Below are 16,953 nucleotides of genomic sequence, written 5' to 3' on the forward strand. Positions count from 1 at the left end.
TGGCTATGTAATCTTTGTTGCATGTATTTTAAAATTAATTTAACCATTTCTTTTTTGATGGACCAATAAATTATGTCGCATTTTCTTCCTTCCATTACACTCCTATCATCTTTCCATCCTTCCCTTCTTTCTTTCCTTCCTCATTTTCTTCCTTCTTTTCTTTCTTCTTTTTGCTGTTACCAGAACTAGTCTTGATCTTGAACATCCTCTACACATTGTCTATGTGCATGCCCTAACATGCTTTTTTTGTATTGCTAGAACACAGGTTCTTAGAAAGGAGTTATTTTGTAGAAGAACATGCATAATTTAATTTGATAGATAAATTTTGCTCTCTGTAGCATTTCTATTCTATAGATATCCATATTCATATTGCCAGTATATGAAACCTTCTCCCAAGTTGCTTCAACATTAGTAAATTTTGCAAGTGTGCAATTTAATGCTTTAAAATGCTTGCAAGTGTGACAAGTGTAAAGGATATCTGCCTGTTGCCTTAATTTTTATTTCTCTATTAGTAAAGTTGAGTGTCTTTCAATAAGTTTATTGACCAAATTATATATGAAATTTATGACCTACCTGTTCATTTTCTTTTCCACTTTTTAATACATTTTTATCCATTTGCCACCTTGTCCTCCTCATTTTGATGAACATAGCAAGCAAAATTTGACATGTCCAAAACAAAATTTCTTTTTCCCTCAAATCTCCTCTTCCTGCATCTCTGTTCTTCCAGTTGCTGAAACCTAAAACCTTGTTAGTAATTCTTGCTCCTCTTTTCTCACTTACTACATGTCAAATCCATCAATAAACACTGTTGGCTGTATCTTTGAAATGGATACAGAATTTCACCACATTTTTTGGGGGGGGAGGTGTGTGCATAGTCACAGAATTGAACCTGGGTCTTCTGCATGGCAGGCAAGAATTCTACCTGAACTACCTTGCACCCCCAGAATTTCACCACTTTTTACCACCTCCATTGCTGTCACCATTATCTCTTGTTTGGGTTTTAGCCATAGTGTCATAGCTTGTATTTTTTGTACAGCACCAAGAGAAATCTTTTCAAAACATGTACCCAATAATGTCATGACTGTGTTCATAATCCATTGTTTTTAAGCTCTTTCAAAATAAAAGCCAGTATTCTTACCATGGCCTACATAATAAGCCCTATATGATCTAGTCCCTGTGTTTAGCTCTGACTTCATCTCCTACTTCTCTCAGCCTTATTTATTCTACTATAACTATCTTGCTTCTTTATGGTTGATTGAAAATTCCAAGCACATTCCTAATACAGGACTTCTGCAGTTGTTCCATCCACCTGTAGTACTCTGCCTCCATATAACTCTGTGACTGTCTCCTAGACTTGTTTTCTTTACATCCTTTTAAAAATAATTTTTTGTATGTACTATATGCTAACCTATGAGAATATAAATAAAGACCATGCCCTTAAGGTATTTAAAATCTAGAATAAATGCAAATATATGAAACAATTGCGAAGAGAGGGGAAGTGTGAGCGAATACAGCAATTACTGATTATCAAGTTCGAATGAGCACACTGGCAATATGGCAGCATCTGTTTCTGGGAGCTTCCAGGATAATAGAATTTAATTTTGTGTAAATCTTGAAAAGAAAAATTCTATTTATTTTTTATACTACTTTAAAAGTACATAAAATGGGCGGGCCGCGGTGGCTCAGCGGGCAAAGTGCTTGCCTGCTATGCCGGAGGACCTCGGTTCGATTCCCGGCCCCAGCCCATGTAACAAAAACGGAGAAACAGAATACAATAAAAAAAAAAAAACAAGAAAATGTTTAAAGATGTTTCCCTTTCTTCCTTCCTTCCTTCCTTCTATCCTTCCTTCCTTCTCTCTTTATTTAAAAAAAAAAAAAAAAAAAAAAAAAAAAGTACATAAAATAACACACATATACAGTGGGCATAGCCCAAATACTCCTAAAGATTGGGAGAAAAATCAAAGGAAAAGGTGGAGTTATAACAGAAAAGATAGGATATAACAAATGAGTATGACGGTTGAGTCATTATACTGATATTTCTTTTAGTTGCCAGTGTCTTGGAGCAGCTAGAAGGAAAAACTTAAAATTGTGGAACTGTAACCAATACCAAACTCTCTGTTCTATAATTGTTGCAGAGTGCTTTGAAATTTTTTGTATATATAAGAAAAGAGGGAGGAAAAAAACATGCAAATTATGTTTGCAGTAACATTACATATACATATGCATGCTCTTTAGATATAATAGTTATATTTTGCTATCAATTATTATTAAATTGTTTAAAGTAATTTATGAAATTTTACATTTTAAATATGTTGAAATTCTATAATTTATTTTGGATGAACAAAATTCTTAAAAACAACCAAGAGAATGGAGTATTACATTTCCTTTTGCTAAAAGTAGAGATCTGCCTTTTATGTAGTCACATACAGCTTTTGATTTAACATGAAAATCAATTCTAATGATTGAGAGATTCTCAGATTATAAGGAAAGTTTCTGTTAAATAACTAGTTATTCTTATGCTTAGAGTCTCGACCTTTGTCAGTTCCTGTGAAAGCCATGTTGAATATATATGAAGGCTGCAGAAGTCCTGAAGAAAGAATGAAAGAATTTATTGGAAGACTGTGGAATGCAGTAAAGAGACTCACACTGCAGGTAAAAAAAAAAAGTTAGAAACATTGTAGCTTTAATTTCTGTAATCTTTTTTTAATATTCAACACACGTTTTCTCACAGGAAATACTCAGGTATACCATCTCATTTCCATAATTTAGTTGAAAACGATTGAAGTTCTTTGCATATTATAAAAAAAATTGTATAATGCACATATTGTATGTTCTTCCTAATATATATATATACAAATTTTGAGATATTCTTTGAATTTAAAAAAGAATTAGTTCCTTGTTTCTTCTAAACAGTATTTAAGAGATTTTAATGCTCAGTGTTCAGATCATATTTTATTACAGTGCTGAGATAAAAAAACTGAGTTAATAGTAAATTATAGTTAGAGGGTTGTCTTATTATTTTCCCTACATAATTCCAAATAAAATATGAAATGATCATAACTAGTTAGAATATTATTATTGTTATGCCATTTTAATTTAATTTTTTAAGTTAGAGAAGTTGTAGATTTACAGAAAAATCATGTAAAAAATATAGCATTCCCACTAACCCCCACCTCCTGTTATTAACACTTTGTATTAATGTGGTGCCTTTCTTACAGTTGATGGACAAATATTAAAAGTACACTGTTGACTACAGTCCATAGTTTATGTTAGAGTGAATATTTTTTTCCAATATAATACCCCGATATGAATACCTGCATTAGTATGGTACATTTGTTGTTATTCATGAAAGAACATTTTTATAATTGTACTATTAATTATAGGTCCATCATTTACAATAGGGTTCACTGTGTTATACAGTCCTAGGTTTTGTCTTTTAATTTGTACTTTAGTAAAATGTATATGACTTGAAATTTCTACTTTTACCCATGTTCACATATATATTTCAGTGCTGCTTAATTACACTCACAATGTTGTACTCACTGGTATCCATTTCTAAAACTTAACAATCAACCCACATAGAAATTCTGTACAAATTGAGCATTAATTTCCCATTCCCTACCCCAACCTGACCTCGGTTACCTGTATTCTAGATTCTGACTCTATGACTTTGCTTATTCTAATTGTTTCAAAACAATGAGATCCTACAATATTTGTCCTTTTGGTCTGGCTTATTTCATTCAACAGAATGTCTTCAAGATTCATCCATATTGTTACATGTACTGACTTTATTCCTTTTTACAGGATAAGTATCTTTCTTTAAAAGTCCTATTAATACGTAAATATTTACCTAAGAACCCTAAGAACGATACCTTTTTTTAACATCCTGCTACAAAGTTCATTATTTAAATCAGCCTATTACCCAGTAATACATTATGGAATGCTCCCCTTTTCTCCATTTATTGTTCCTTTTATCCATTCTTACAATGGCACTTAATTTCCGTTGCATACCTTGCTGAGGAGACAAAAAAAAAAATAGAATATTTTTCTTGATCTAGCAGAAAAAGGCAAAGTTCCATGGTCTGAAACATTTTACTGGTGGCCTCTATTAGAGGTAACCCTGAGATGCTAAAAGAGAAACAGGGATGTCAAGATAAATGCCATTTACTTAAATATGAATACAAGGAATAGAACATGTATTCCTTGGTTTGGTAGGAATTTAGATATCATCCAGATGAATATTTATTGATTTGTAGAAGAACTAGGTGGCACTATTACATGGCCTAGAATACAATAACTATGAAAAATATTTAGTTATGTAGACTCTAGTGAAATCCTAAATATTATTTCATGAGGATGCAAGTAGTTATGTAAAAAATAACCTCAGGTGGGCCACACTGGCTCAGCAGGCAGAGTTCTCACCTGCCATGCCGGAGACCTGGGTTTGATTCCTGGTGCCTGTCCAGGCGAAAAAATAAATAAATAACCTCATTCCTCTTATCAATTCCACAATGGAATACTTGGGTGTAATTGCTATTTATTGATATCATTTTGAGCAGTCATGTGACAGGGGGCTTGAAAGATAGTATCAGATTACATGATTATTTGGTAGCTCTAGGAAAATCTTCCAAATTAAGACTGTAGGTGTGATCACAGATCTTTACAATATCTGTATGCTAGGAAGTAGGCACAATAATTTTTTTTTTTTTATGATATCTGTATGCTAGGATGTAGGCCCATTAATTTCTGTTATACTGGGTAACATCTTCCTCTGACCAGGATGACGTAACAGGAACCAGGTTTATACTCCTGCCTGAAACAACCAAAAAATCCGCAAAATACATGAAACAATATTTTTCAAAATGCTGGACAATAGGCAAAGAAGGTCGGTGATCATGAATAGACAATCGACAGGATTTGATTACTAATAGATGTGGAGAATGAGGGAAAGAAGGCAGTCTGTTTTCCCAGATTCTAGTTTTGGTATCCGGATGGATAGTGATACCGTTAACTGATTGAAGAAGCAGCAATTTAGGGTTAGGGAAAAGTAGGGAGTTAAAATTTGCATATGTATTTGAAGTAACTCTGTATTATTCAGATACCTATTAGACAGTAGGATATTCATATCAGAAGCTTAAGGAAAAGATTTAGGTAGAGATATAATTTAGAGAGTTATCTGCTGACGGATAAAACCAAGAAAACCAGGTCAAAGAAAGCATGTAAAGTTAAAGAACGATGGGCCAAGGCGTACCATTTTTAAAATAGTCAGCAGAACAAAGTGTCCTTGGAGTAATCTATTGAGGGTGTGATCAGAAATGTAGGAAGGTCACAGTTCACAGAAGCCAAGGGGGTGTAGAATTTCAAGGAGTCATTGTTTTACCAATACCAAATCCTGTATGTTAACTATGGCCTTTGTTCCTCTGTAATGTGAAATGTTTAGATTAAACAATGTTTAAGATAACTTTCAATTCTTGCATTCCTATGGGATTCTTTTGGTTATTTTGCTTATTTTATAATAGTGCAATGAATGCCTTTGTTAACTCCATAGCAAAATGAACTTAATCTTCTATATCATTATGAATTAATTATAAGTAGACATAGTGATGTTTCTCATTTTGACTAAGCTTATGGAATATGAATTAACATAAAACTATTGGAGTACAAATGAGATATCTTTAAATAGGTTATCTTGAATATGACCTATGTACCTTGTTTGCCACTCTGTAGTCCCAGTCTGGTATTAAGCATAATGTGTTTAAATATTTCCAGATGTTAATGTGTTATGGAAAAATTTTAATGATAAAATTAGATTCTGATTAAGTGATTAAAACCTAAGTCCTAAAATTCTGAGTGTTTTTAAAGTGTTGTCTGTGTTCCAAGATGTTTTATGAACCAAAATATAAAATAAAACCCTAAACTTGTCATTAGATAAAACAGAACATCATAACTTAAAACTGTCAAAGGATTATTCTTTCAGTGGAAGTTTGAGCAAGTAAATGTGTTGGAACCAGAGTTTCTGGAAAGTTGATTTTGGAGCCAGAGTTGGTATTTGGCTAATGTTTGGCTAATGGTATTTGGCGAAGCCATGTTCCTTTTTACTTATTGTAGAGGGAATTACAATAACAATATTTGCTATAACTTATTTGTTTTCTAATGGGATAAGGGATTTCCACACTTCGTTTTAATGAGTTATTTCATAATACAACATATAATCTTAATTAACCATTTTATAAATATGAGCTAGGTTTGTGTCTTTTTAGCAATAGATTAGCATTTTTGCTTTTTAGCAAAAAATCCAGTTTTTCTGTTTGCCAAGTAGCAAAGAACCATTCTATTATACTTCAAAAAGCTATGTTTTAATTCCAGAAGCATATAATTGGTAATGGTATGCAGTTGACAAAATAAAAATACCCTGGCCTGGAATTTACTAAGATGTGAGAACATTGCTCTGGTTTTTGCCAAACTCAGCTTTCTTGCCTTTAACATTGAAGCTCATGTTCCTGTCCTGTGGCATTTCTTGGGTGTTTATTGAGTGCACAATATAGTATAATGGACTCATCTTTCATACCAAGTGTCCTGGTCTCCTTCTTTTGCTAATAAAGTTCTGTATTCCCTCATGGAACTGTTTCCCACATTTTGTGTGATTTTGATGAGAGTGTCAGACAAGATTACCAAACAACATAAACCAGGTAAGCTAGGCTAGTCAAATTCTCCCTCCCAAGAATTTGTATCTGGTACATGACCAGTGATGAAATAATCATATTGCTTGATACACTTGATGTCCAGTGAACTTCTTTCCTGGCTTTTTTCCAGGATACCATAGGAATAGACAGTTCAGGCTATACAAATCAGATGTCAGTCATATTAATTGTGAAAGTATGTTTTTTACATTTAATTCATAAACATTTTGTGGGCAGGACCATACATTTTCTTATTTATAGTCAGTAAGCAAGTAATAGCCAGTAGTTTGTTTCTAGGAATTTTTTTCCTATCTTCCCTTTTCAAGTACTCATGGAAAAGGTGTGGATATTTGCAACTCTTACCCTGGAAAGGGTAGCAACCAAGTTCACCTTTGAGGTTTTTACGTAAGGCTCCAAACTGGGTATATTTAGGTAAATATGAAGATATCTCAAATATTTTCATGATGTAAATATGAAGATATCTGAAGTATTTTCATAATGCATTGAATATTTATAAAATAGGAAAACTGATTTCGATGATTGTTTATATTTAGTGCAAAAAGAATACCGCTTAATTTGGTGAACCCTATACACATTTATTTAATTATAGTTAAACTATAATTTAAAAAATTTTTAGATATAAGGACTGTGAGCATTTTTTGTAAGTCCCTGAGAGCTAATATGATATACAGATCTGACATATAGTAGATATGGACTGTTTGGTTTTTTGCTTTATTTATATAACAGACATTTAAGTGGAACTTAATTGTGTTAAAATCTTTAAATCAATGCTATGGCTTCCCCCATTCCCATTACATTATTACATTACATTACATTCTGTAAGAATATTAATATTTTAAAGTCCTCTTATTTTAAATTATTAAGGGCTAGTACTATGTCTTTTGTCTCTGTATTCCTGATTTCCACTTAAGTTCATGGTAAATATTAAATAATGCACAAGTTAGAGAAAGTGAAAGGAAATGAAAACACAACCTGCAATTTTAAGAAAGAATGTATATGAAATTGTTTCTGAAAGAATATAATACATTAATATAAAGAACACTTAATTCTGTAGAAATTTTCCAAAATAATTATCACTAAAATTTCAAGTTTTAAATCAAGAGAGACATACTATTTGAAAAGTCAGAAAAGTAATGCTATTTAAAAGGATGCAAATATAATGCCACATTTTAAAACATTTAAATATAAAGACTTTTATAGGATGGGTAGTGGGGTGTTTAAGACTTTCAGGTGTATAAAGGAAAACTATCATAGCCCCTCCTGTTTAATTGAATTGTGATCCCAATTATAGAGAGTATAAATGAGAAATACCTAGGTAGCTAGGGGATCGGGAGCACAATGGACTATATCTTTTCAAATCTGGCATAGAGATTTGGGAACTTCAGATAAAATGCATTACAATTATTCTATTCATCTAAATATGAATATCAAATAATTTTTACTTCATTGGTTTATCTTTCAATATATGATACTTAGATATATAGCCTCTGACCTAATAGGAATCAAAGTAGAGGTGCTTCTACTTCAAGAATTTGTAATAATCCCTTCACTTTAACACATGAATGTATGTCCCCTAGAAAAGCCATGTTTTAATCTAAATCCCATTTCATAAGGCAGAATAATCCCTATTCCATACTGTATGTTTGAAACTAATCAGATCATCTCCCTGGATGTGATTTAATCAAGTGTGGTTGTTAAGCTGGATTAGGTGACGACATGTCTCCACCCATTTGGGTGGGTCTTGCTAAGTTTCTGGAATCCCATAAAAGAGGAAACATTTTGGAAAATGAAAGAGATTCAGAGAGAGTCAGAGAAAAATGACATAGCCACAAGAAGCAGAGAGCCACCAGCCAGCGACCTTTGGAGATGAAGAAGGAAACGCCTCTCGGGGAGCTTCATGAAACAGGAAGCCAGGAGAAGAAGCTAGCAGATGACACCGTGTTCACCGTGTGCCTTTCCAGATGAGAGAGAAACTCTGACTGTGCTCACCATGTGCCCTTCCACTTGAGAGAGAAACCCTGAACTTCATCAGCCTTCTTGAACCAAGGTATCTTTACCTGGATACCTTTGATTGGATATTTCTATAGACTTGTTTTAATTGGACATTTTCTCGGCCTTAGAACTATAAACTAGCAACTTATTAAATTCCCCTTTTTAAAAGCCATTCTGATTCTGATATATTGCATTCTGGCAGCTAGCAAGCTAGAACAGTAGCCAACCTCAGAAATGGGGATCGGGAGCACAATGGAATATATCTTTTCAAATCTGGCATAGAGATTTGGGAACTTCAGATAAAATGCATTACAATTATTCTATTCATCCAAATATGAATATCAAATAATTTTTACTTCATTGGTTTATCTTTCAATATATGATACTTAGATATATAGCCTCTGACCTAATAGGAATCAAAGTAGAGGTGCTTCTACTTCAAGAATTTGTAATAATCCCTTCACTTTAACACATGAATGTGTTCAATATTGGCAAAAGAACACGTTGCTACCAAAACTGAAATGAGATCCTTGAAACAGAAAGGATGTTGCTATGGAAAAATGAAGTAACACTCAGTGCAGCTGTGATGCATTAATGAATAGGATATTTTTTTTAAAAGATCATTTGTGTTTGGTGTGGCTCAGAGGGTCCCAACCAGATGGTTTCCATGAACATGATCTGACCCCCAGCTTGAGGACTTCTTACTGGCAGATTACTTCATTTTCTTTCCCTTGGATTGTCAGGTCCTTACATTAATGCAAAATTTACTGCTACAGATTTATATTCAGTTACATAAATCACTCAACATTTTACATTAAAATCACAATTTTAGAAATATTTTAACAGTTATTTTAAAAGTGTAAATAGATTTATGTGATAGCTTTAGTATATGTAATTGGTGTAACATTGTAATAATTTTAAGCTATTTGGATTATGTATAGTCTTATCATTAAAGAAATTCCCACAACATATTTCATATTTTAAAAGTTTATTTATCTTTTAGAGTTGTTACGTATCTGAAGCTGTCAATTCTGTATGCATTGTTCAGGTTGTTTAAATTTTGATAAAATGATTTAGTTCTGATATAGTGGAATTTTGAAATATATTGTGATTTTGGCAACTGTATGACAATTTAAATTTGTTTCTCAGGGTATATTTGCCTACATATGGCAGCATATTAAATAATTACCTCACATTTTTGAGACATTTTCAAGATAGCAGTAATACCTATTTGAAGTGTTCATTACTAACTCTTTATTGTAATACCTTATTGCCGTAACTAATACAGAATATGCTCATAACGTGCTGTTTTGAATTGTGTGATCAAATGTCACTAATGTTTGTGTTTAAAAAGTAAATGTAATGTATCTGAGACTAAATATAGACTTCCATTTCAGTACAAATATGTTGTGAGATCTTAAATCAACTACTTAACACATGCATAATTTTATCTTGCAGCTGAGATAATTCTAATACTAAAGAATGAGCTCATACTTCATGAACTAATACATGTAGTTTTGTAAAATCTTACTTATTTTTATCTTCATTAAATTTGTCAGTTTGTCTGTGCACAGGAAACATTGAAAAAAGATTAAAATTTGTGCTTTATTTATCAGACTGGCAAATTATTTATTGTGTCCAGGAATTCCAAGCCTGTTACATATCATTATTTCGTGCTTAGGAATATATCAATCCCAAGAGAAAGGGTATTACTGTATCCTTATTTATCTTTTATGAAATATAATCTCTTTGCTAATGCAAATTCCTAGAATATCCAGGAAGCACACCTTCAGATAACACCTTTGTATGCCGCATATTTTGCAGTAATTTAACAAGTCATATGTTCTATTATTAACAAGTAATTCTAGTATGCTAGGCTATTGGGACAATTTGATAATCAGGTACAGATTATTACTTTGTTAGAGCCAACTAAGACTAATAGATTTTAATTTACTATATGATTTAAGAATTCATGAGGAATTCAGATTTTGGTTTGGGTTTACTCAATGTTATTTTAACTAAGGGCCTGACAAACATGGGATGAATTTCCATGGTAACATAAGTAACTCTAAGAGGTAATAGTTTGAAGGGGGATAAAAAACAAAGAATAATTCTGATTTTTAAATTCTGAATTTTCTTCATTCTCATGTATCTGTTTGTATATAATAAATGTCAAATGTATGTATATATACTTGACTCTTTGTACACATGCATATAAAAAAAGAGAAGTATGTGATATAACCATGTTCTTTAATGGTTGTCTAGGGACATAACCTGAATGTTTTTCCTTTATATTTTAGTTTGTATAGTAAAAAAGGAAAGGCCAAATTCACATAGAAATAGAATTTTTAGTGTTATTATTTTTTATGAAAGTAAGAGTAATAATATGTTAGTAGTTTCTAAGTCCTTAGCTGGTTGTTAACAAAATCTAATGAGCTGTAAAGGAAGGAAGATTTTCTCACCTTTTTTTTTTTTGCCAGCACATTTTCTAACTCTATCATGTTTCTTGGAAAGAACTGTGGAAAGGCAGATATATTTACATCTCATGTATGAGATGTGCCTTTCTGATCAATTTTATAGCAAGAAAGAACACTTTTCAAGTATTTGTTGGGTTCTTTAATAAAAGCAAGTTATAAAAACATAAATATGGGACATTTTTCTTCTTTGAATTGCTCATTTATTCTGGTAATGGTATTAAATATTTGAGGGTTTTTGTTTTTTTCCAAATTAATCTGATTTAGATATTTTAATTCTGTTTTTGTTTTTTAGCTTGAAGTACAGTCTTGTTGTGTGTTCATTCCCAATGATAGTCTGCCTTCCCCAAGTACAATTTTATCTGGTGACATTGCTGGAACAGTAAGAAGTTGGTACCATGGACAGACCACCATGCCTGGAACCCTTGTCCTCTGTTTGCCTCAAATAAAGATTATTAGTGCTGGTCATAAATACATGGAGTCTCTGCAGGAGATTCCATTTGTAATCCCACGACCCATCATTGAAGAAGGTAAATTTTGAATATTCTTTCTATGGTTATATACTGATATTTTTAGTTTTAAAAAAAAATTCCAGTACATATGTAAAACAGTCTTGTCATGGGAATATTTTCCTGTCCAAAGTAAATGAATAAAATGATGCCATTTATTGACTCCATACCTTCTAATTATATATAAAATTATGTAAGTTGTCTACAGAAGATCATGTACAATATAATATAATCATTGAAATGCTAAACATAGAAAAAAATAACTAGGGATGAGAGTTGGTGTTGGATGTTGGCATAAAGCTGAACTCAGAATAATAAGTAGATTGATCTTAATTTAAGCCACTTGACTGTTCTATATGAATATATTATTTACATCAAATATAATTTGGTCTTAGATTTCTCATTTATTTAAACAAAGCGAATAATTGTGTGATAATTGTGACCATAACTCTTTCTTCAGTAAATACTTGATTTTTTAACTGCAGTGTTTTCAGTTACAAATTCATACCCCTCTGAACTTTGACATATTCATTTCAAACAGAATGTGAACCTAGAATAGTTTTTAGTTAGAAAGTAAATAATGTAGATCTATATTTTACTAACAAGTTTCATGTATTTGACAGTACTAAGCAGGTCAACACCTTGTTCATATTATTAGAATGTAAGTGTATGTATGGGTCTTAATATCACTCACATTACTGCAGTACTGTTATTGAAAAGCAGATACCATGTATAATTTTTTACTTTGACTTTGATGTTGATTTCTCTCTTCTTTTCTCTGTACTGAACTTTCCATTGTGCGATTTTGTTTTCTTGGATATATCAGAAGTTAAGCATCATTTTAACTGTTAGAAATTAATGTTGTGATCAGTAATATGAATACATTATATAAAATGATAAAATTCTAAAGGTTAGAAGGAGTTTTTTACAGTTCTTCTTGTGTGTTTTTTTCATGGTGCAGGGATCCTTTCTCTGCCATCTTGGACATACCTATCTTCTGTTATTCACTTTTGGTTTCGGGAATTCATTATTAAAATGGCTATTGTATAGCATGCCAAGGATATACTAGCTTCATAAAGTGAGTTAGGTAGTGTTCCCCCTTTTTTATTTCTTTTTTTTAAATTCTGGATAATTTTTGTAAGACTAAAATAATCTGTTCCTTGATTTTTTTAATTGAAACTCACTGATTTTTATAATACTTTATTGATATATAATTCATGTTATAAAACTCTTCCTTTTAAAGTGTACAATTTAGTGATTTTTATATATTCACAGAATCAAGCAACCATCACCACTATCGATTTTAGAACGTTTTCATCATCCCCTAAAGAAATACTATAACATTAGCAGTCATTCCCCATTTACCCTCCCCTTTCTCCCCCAACATGTGGCAACTACTCTTCTACTTACCGTCTTTAAGGGTTTTTCCTATTTTAGATGTTTCATTTAAATGGAATCATACAGTATATGTACATTTGTTACTGACCTCTTTCATTTGCAGTGTTTTCAAGGTTGAATCATTTTGTAGCAAAAAATATCTTTATTTCATTTCTTTTTATGGCCAGATAATATTCCATTGTTTCATGCACTACATATTATTTATCCAGTCATCAGTTGAAGGACATTTGTATTGTTTCTACTTTTTGGCTATTATGAACAATGCTGGTATGTATATTATTGTACAGGTTTTTGTGTGAACATCCATTTTCTTGGGTATATACCTAGAAATGAAATTGTTCAGTAATATGGTAACTCTGTGATTAAGGTTTGAGAAACTGCTAGGTTGCTTTCCAAAATGTCTGTATACTTTTTCAGTCCTGAAGTGATATGAGGGTTCTGGTTTCTCCATGTTCTCACCACCACTTATTATTGTCTGTCTTTTTGATCATTTTTTCGTAGTTGGTGCAGTTTTGATTGGGTGTAGTTTTGATTGGGTTTTGATTTCCATTTCTCTAATGATGTTGAAAATGTTTTCATGTGCTTATTGGCTGTTTGAATATCCTCTTCTATTTAATTCTGTTGCCCTTTTTTTTTTTAATTGTATTGACCTTTTTATTGTTCAGAGGAAACAGTTTTTTATGTACTCTGGATATTATACACTTCTCAGATGATGTGAAAAACTCATTCTGTGGGTTGTCTTTTCACTTTCTTAATGTTGTCTTTTATAATATATATGTTTAACTCCATTTTTTCTTGTCATGTTAGAAACTTTTCCCACACTATTATTTTTAAAAAATTTTTTATCCTAGAAATTAACACTCTAGGATAATTACACAAAGTAAACTACAGTCCTAGAAATATTTACATGTGTATTAAGCTGTTAAATTCTATGGTAAATCCATCTATGTATCCTCCTCCTAAAAAATATGGAGGTTTGAAAACATTTTAATTCAGTCAGACTTTCCAGATTAACAGGTTTTTATTGTCATTTGTTCTTTTTTTTTTTTTTTTTAATATAGAATGCTTCACGAATTTGTGTGTCATCCTTGCATAGGGGCCATGCTAATCTTCTCTGTTTCATTCCAATTTTAGTATATGTACTCCCAAAATGAGCACATATATTAATTCTATTTTATTTTTAATACTTCATAAGGTATAATTATTATTTTATAAAGTAGATTTTTCCATATTTGTAACTAGGGCAGAGGTCAGAACATTTTTTCAGTTAAGGGCCAGAGAACAAATATTTTCAGTTTTGTTGGCCATATGGTTTCTGTTGCCTCTATTCAACTCTGCTTTGTAGTACAAAAGCAGCCATAAACCCTATCATAGCTTGCCAACCCCCAACCAAAACCATTCCTGTCAATCCTAAACAATACCTAGCGTATTTTACGAGATTCTACAAAGGTTCCATGCACTAGGGTAATTTTCCGGAAACCTACACACTCCAGATGGGTCCTTGGACCAGGTAAATCCTGAAATGCAGAAGGGCCAGCCTCTCCAGAGCTTCAACTAGTTCCATCCTTCTATCCAATATTATCGACAGCCCCTTCCAACATGAAAAATATAGAATAGACGTAGCCCAAATACCCCTAAAAAGTGGGAGTAAGATCAAAGGTGATAGTGGAGTTATACAGAGAAGGTAGGGTTAACAAATGAGTGTGATTGCTGAATCATATTAATATTTCTTTTAGTTTCCAGTATCTTAGAGCAGCTAGAAATAAAAACCTGAAACTGGAGCTGTGACCCATAACAAACTCTGAAATCTTTTCTACAACTACTTGTTGTGATGTGCTTTGAAATTTACTGCTTTTTGTATGTATGTTATTTTTCACAAAAAAGAAAAAAGTCAATTTTGATAAATGTACAACTATATGATGAAAAAAACAATGTAATCATGTACTACATTAAAGAATAAAGAACATAAAATCTTAAAAAAAAAAAGCCAACATAAACCATATAAATGGGCATGACTGTACCCCATTGGAGCTTTTATTTACAAAAACATGGGCCAGATTTGGTCATTGACAGTAGTTTGCTGAACCCCATATTAGTGCCTTACTAGTCATTCCTTCCCAGAACTTAGTCCTTTCTTCTATGTCAGATCATTTTCTTTCTGCCTGAAGTATGTCCTTTAGAATTTCTTTTTGTGATGATCTGCTGTTAGCAAACTCTTTCAGTTTTGTTTGAAAATGTCCTTATCTCACATTCTTTTTTGAAATATATTTTGCTGAGTGTGCAATTCTTCATTGGCAGTGATTTTCTTCTAGCCCATTAAAGATATTTTGCTGACTCCTGCTTTCCATCGTTCTTTTGAGGGATCCGCTGTCAGTTTGTGGTTCCTTGTAGGTATTTTGTCTTTTTTCTTTGGCAGCTTTGAAGATCTTCTCAGTCTTTGTGCTTTATACTTTCACTACAGGGGCCTGTATTACTTTCCTAGAGCTGCCATAGCAAATTACCACAAATGGAGTGGCTTAAAACAACAGAAAGTTTTTCTCTCAGTTAAGGAAGCCAGAAATCTGAAGGTGATAGCAGACTTTGTTCCTTCCAGAAGCTCTGAGAGAGACTCTGTTTCATTCCTTTCTCCTACCTTTCAGTGGTTGCTTCCAATCCTCAGTGTTCCTTGGCTTGTAGACACATCAGTCCAATCTCTGCCTCCTCCATCTTCACATTTCCTTCTTCTCCCTTTGTCTCTGTGTCCTCTCCTTTTCTTAAAGGATACCTGTCATGGATTTAGGGCCCACCTTAAATCCAGGATGAGCTCATTTTGAGATCCTTAATTTAGTTATAGCTGCAAGGACTGTTTTACCAGATAAGATCACTGTCACAGGTTCTGGAGGTTAATGCATGGACATGTATTTTGGGGGGGTCAGTATTTAATCCACTACAGTGTCTTTTATGAATTCTGCATGTTCTCTGGCATTAACTCTTAAGATACTGTCTCTGCCTACTTCTCTCCTTATATGTTAGACTTTTTTACTTCTTTACTCTATTTTCCTTGTCTCTTCTCTACTCTTTCATAATTTTTGTCTTTGACTTGCTGGGTAATTTTTTTACGTTGGTCTTTCAGTATATTAATTATGTTTTCAGTTCTAAGATGCTGTTAAAGTTCATTGAATTTTTTAAGTAAACTTTCATAGAAGTCTAATATATCATACAGAAGAATGCACAGCTCCTAATTGTATAGCTTGCTACAGTTTCACAGAATACACCCCCCTATGTTTTCAGCACCTGAATCAAAATCAAGAATGTTCTCTGCATCCAGGAAGTTTCTTCTAGTCCCCTGCCAGTCACTATTACCTCTTCAGAAGCAAATCCTGTCTTGATAACTCCAACACCATAAATTAAGTTTTCTGGTTTTAAACTTTATAGCCCTTTATTTATTGAATTTTTAATTTTACTTATTGTGATTTTCTTTTCATTTGATTATTCTTTTAAACTGTTTGTTTGTTTTGTTTTTTTGCATGGGCATACACTGGGACTCGAACCCAGGTTTCTAGCATGGCAGGCGAGAACTCTTCCACTGAGCCACCATCGCACTGCCCTAAACCACTTGCTTTTTATTCACATTTTCAAGGCCTCCTTTTATTTCTTGAAACATAAACCTTTATATTATTGTCTAATTCCTGGTGACTCTGGCCTATTGTATTCTTAATAATCTTGTATTCCTTGTGTTTATTTTTTTCTTTCTTCCTTCCGTTCCTTGTTCTTTTGTTCCCTTATTCTGCCTTTGTTATTTTCCTTGGAACTGTCTCCATAGAAATTTTTTAAATACCAGTTTCACAGATTCTTCCTGAACAGGTTTCATTTACTTCTCTCAGGTTGAGATCATTACCA

The 16,953-nt window shown here is 32.5% G+C and overlaps 1 protein-coding gene and 1 non-coding gene across 17 annotated transcripts in view; one reads left to right on the forward strand and one right to left on the reverse strand.

Moving 5' to 3' along the window:
* Positions 1-16,953, forward strand: part of VPS13B (vacuolar protein sorting 13 homolog B) — a 1,000,970-nt gene that overhangs the window by 483,679 nt on the left and 500,338 nt on the right. For all 16 annotated transcript variants that reach the window (XR_013178353.1, XR_013178354.1, XR_013178355.1 and 13 more), the window contains 2 exons: positions 2,525-2,652; positions 11,463-11,697. Coding sequence is in view for 12 of the 16 variants with exons in the window: in XM_077167321.1 (XP_077023436.1) it covers positions 2,525-2,652; positions 11,463-11,697 (363 nt within the window). In the remaining 4 variants the exon portion in view is untranslated. The remainder of the gene's footprint in view (positions 1-2,524; positions 2,653-11,462; positions 11,698-16,953) is intronic.
* Positions 14,126-14,232, reverse strand: LOC143689172 (U6 spliceosomal RNA). The gene has a single exon (XR_013178635.1). It is a non-coding gene; the product is annotated as a U6 spliceosomal RNA (small nuclear RNA).

The sequence above is a fragment of the Tamandua tetradactyla genome, chromosome 6 (assembly GCF_023851605.1).
Source record: "Tamandua tetradactyla isolate mTamTet1 chromosome 6, mTamTet1.pri, whole genome shotgun sequence".
Taxonomy (NCBI): Eukaryota; Metazoa; Chordata; class Mammalia; order Pilosa; family Myrmecophagidae; genus Tamandua; species Tamandua tetradactyla.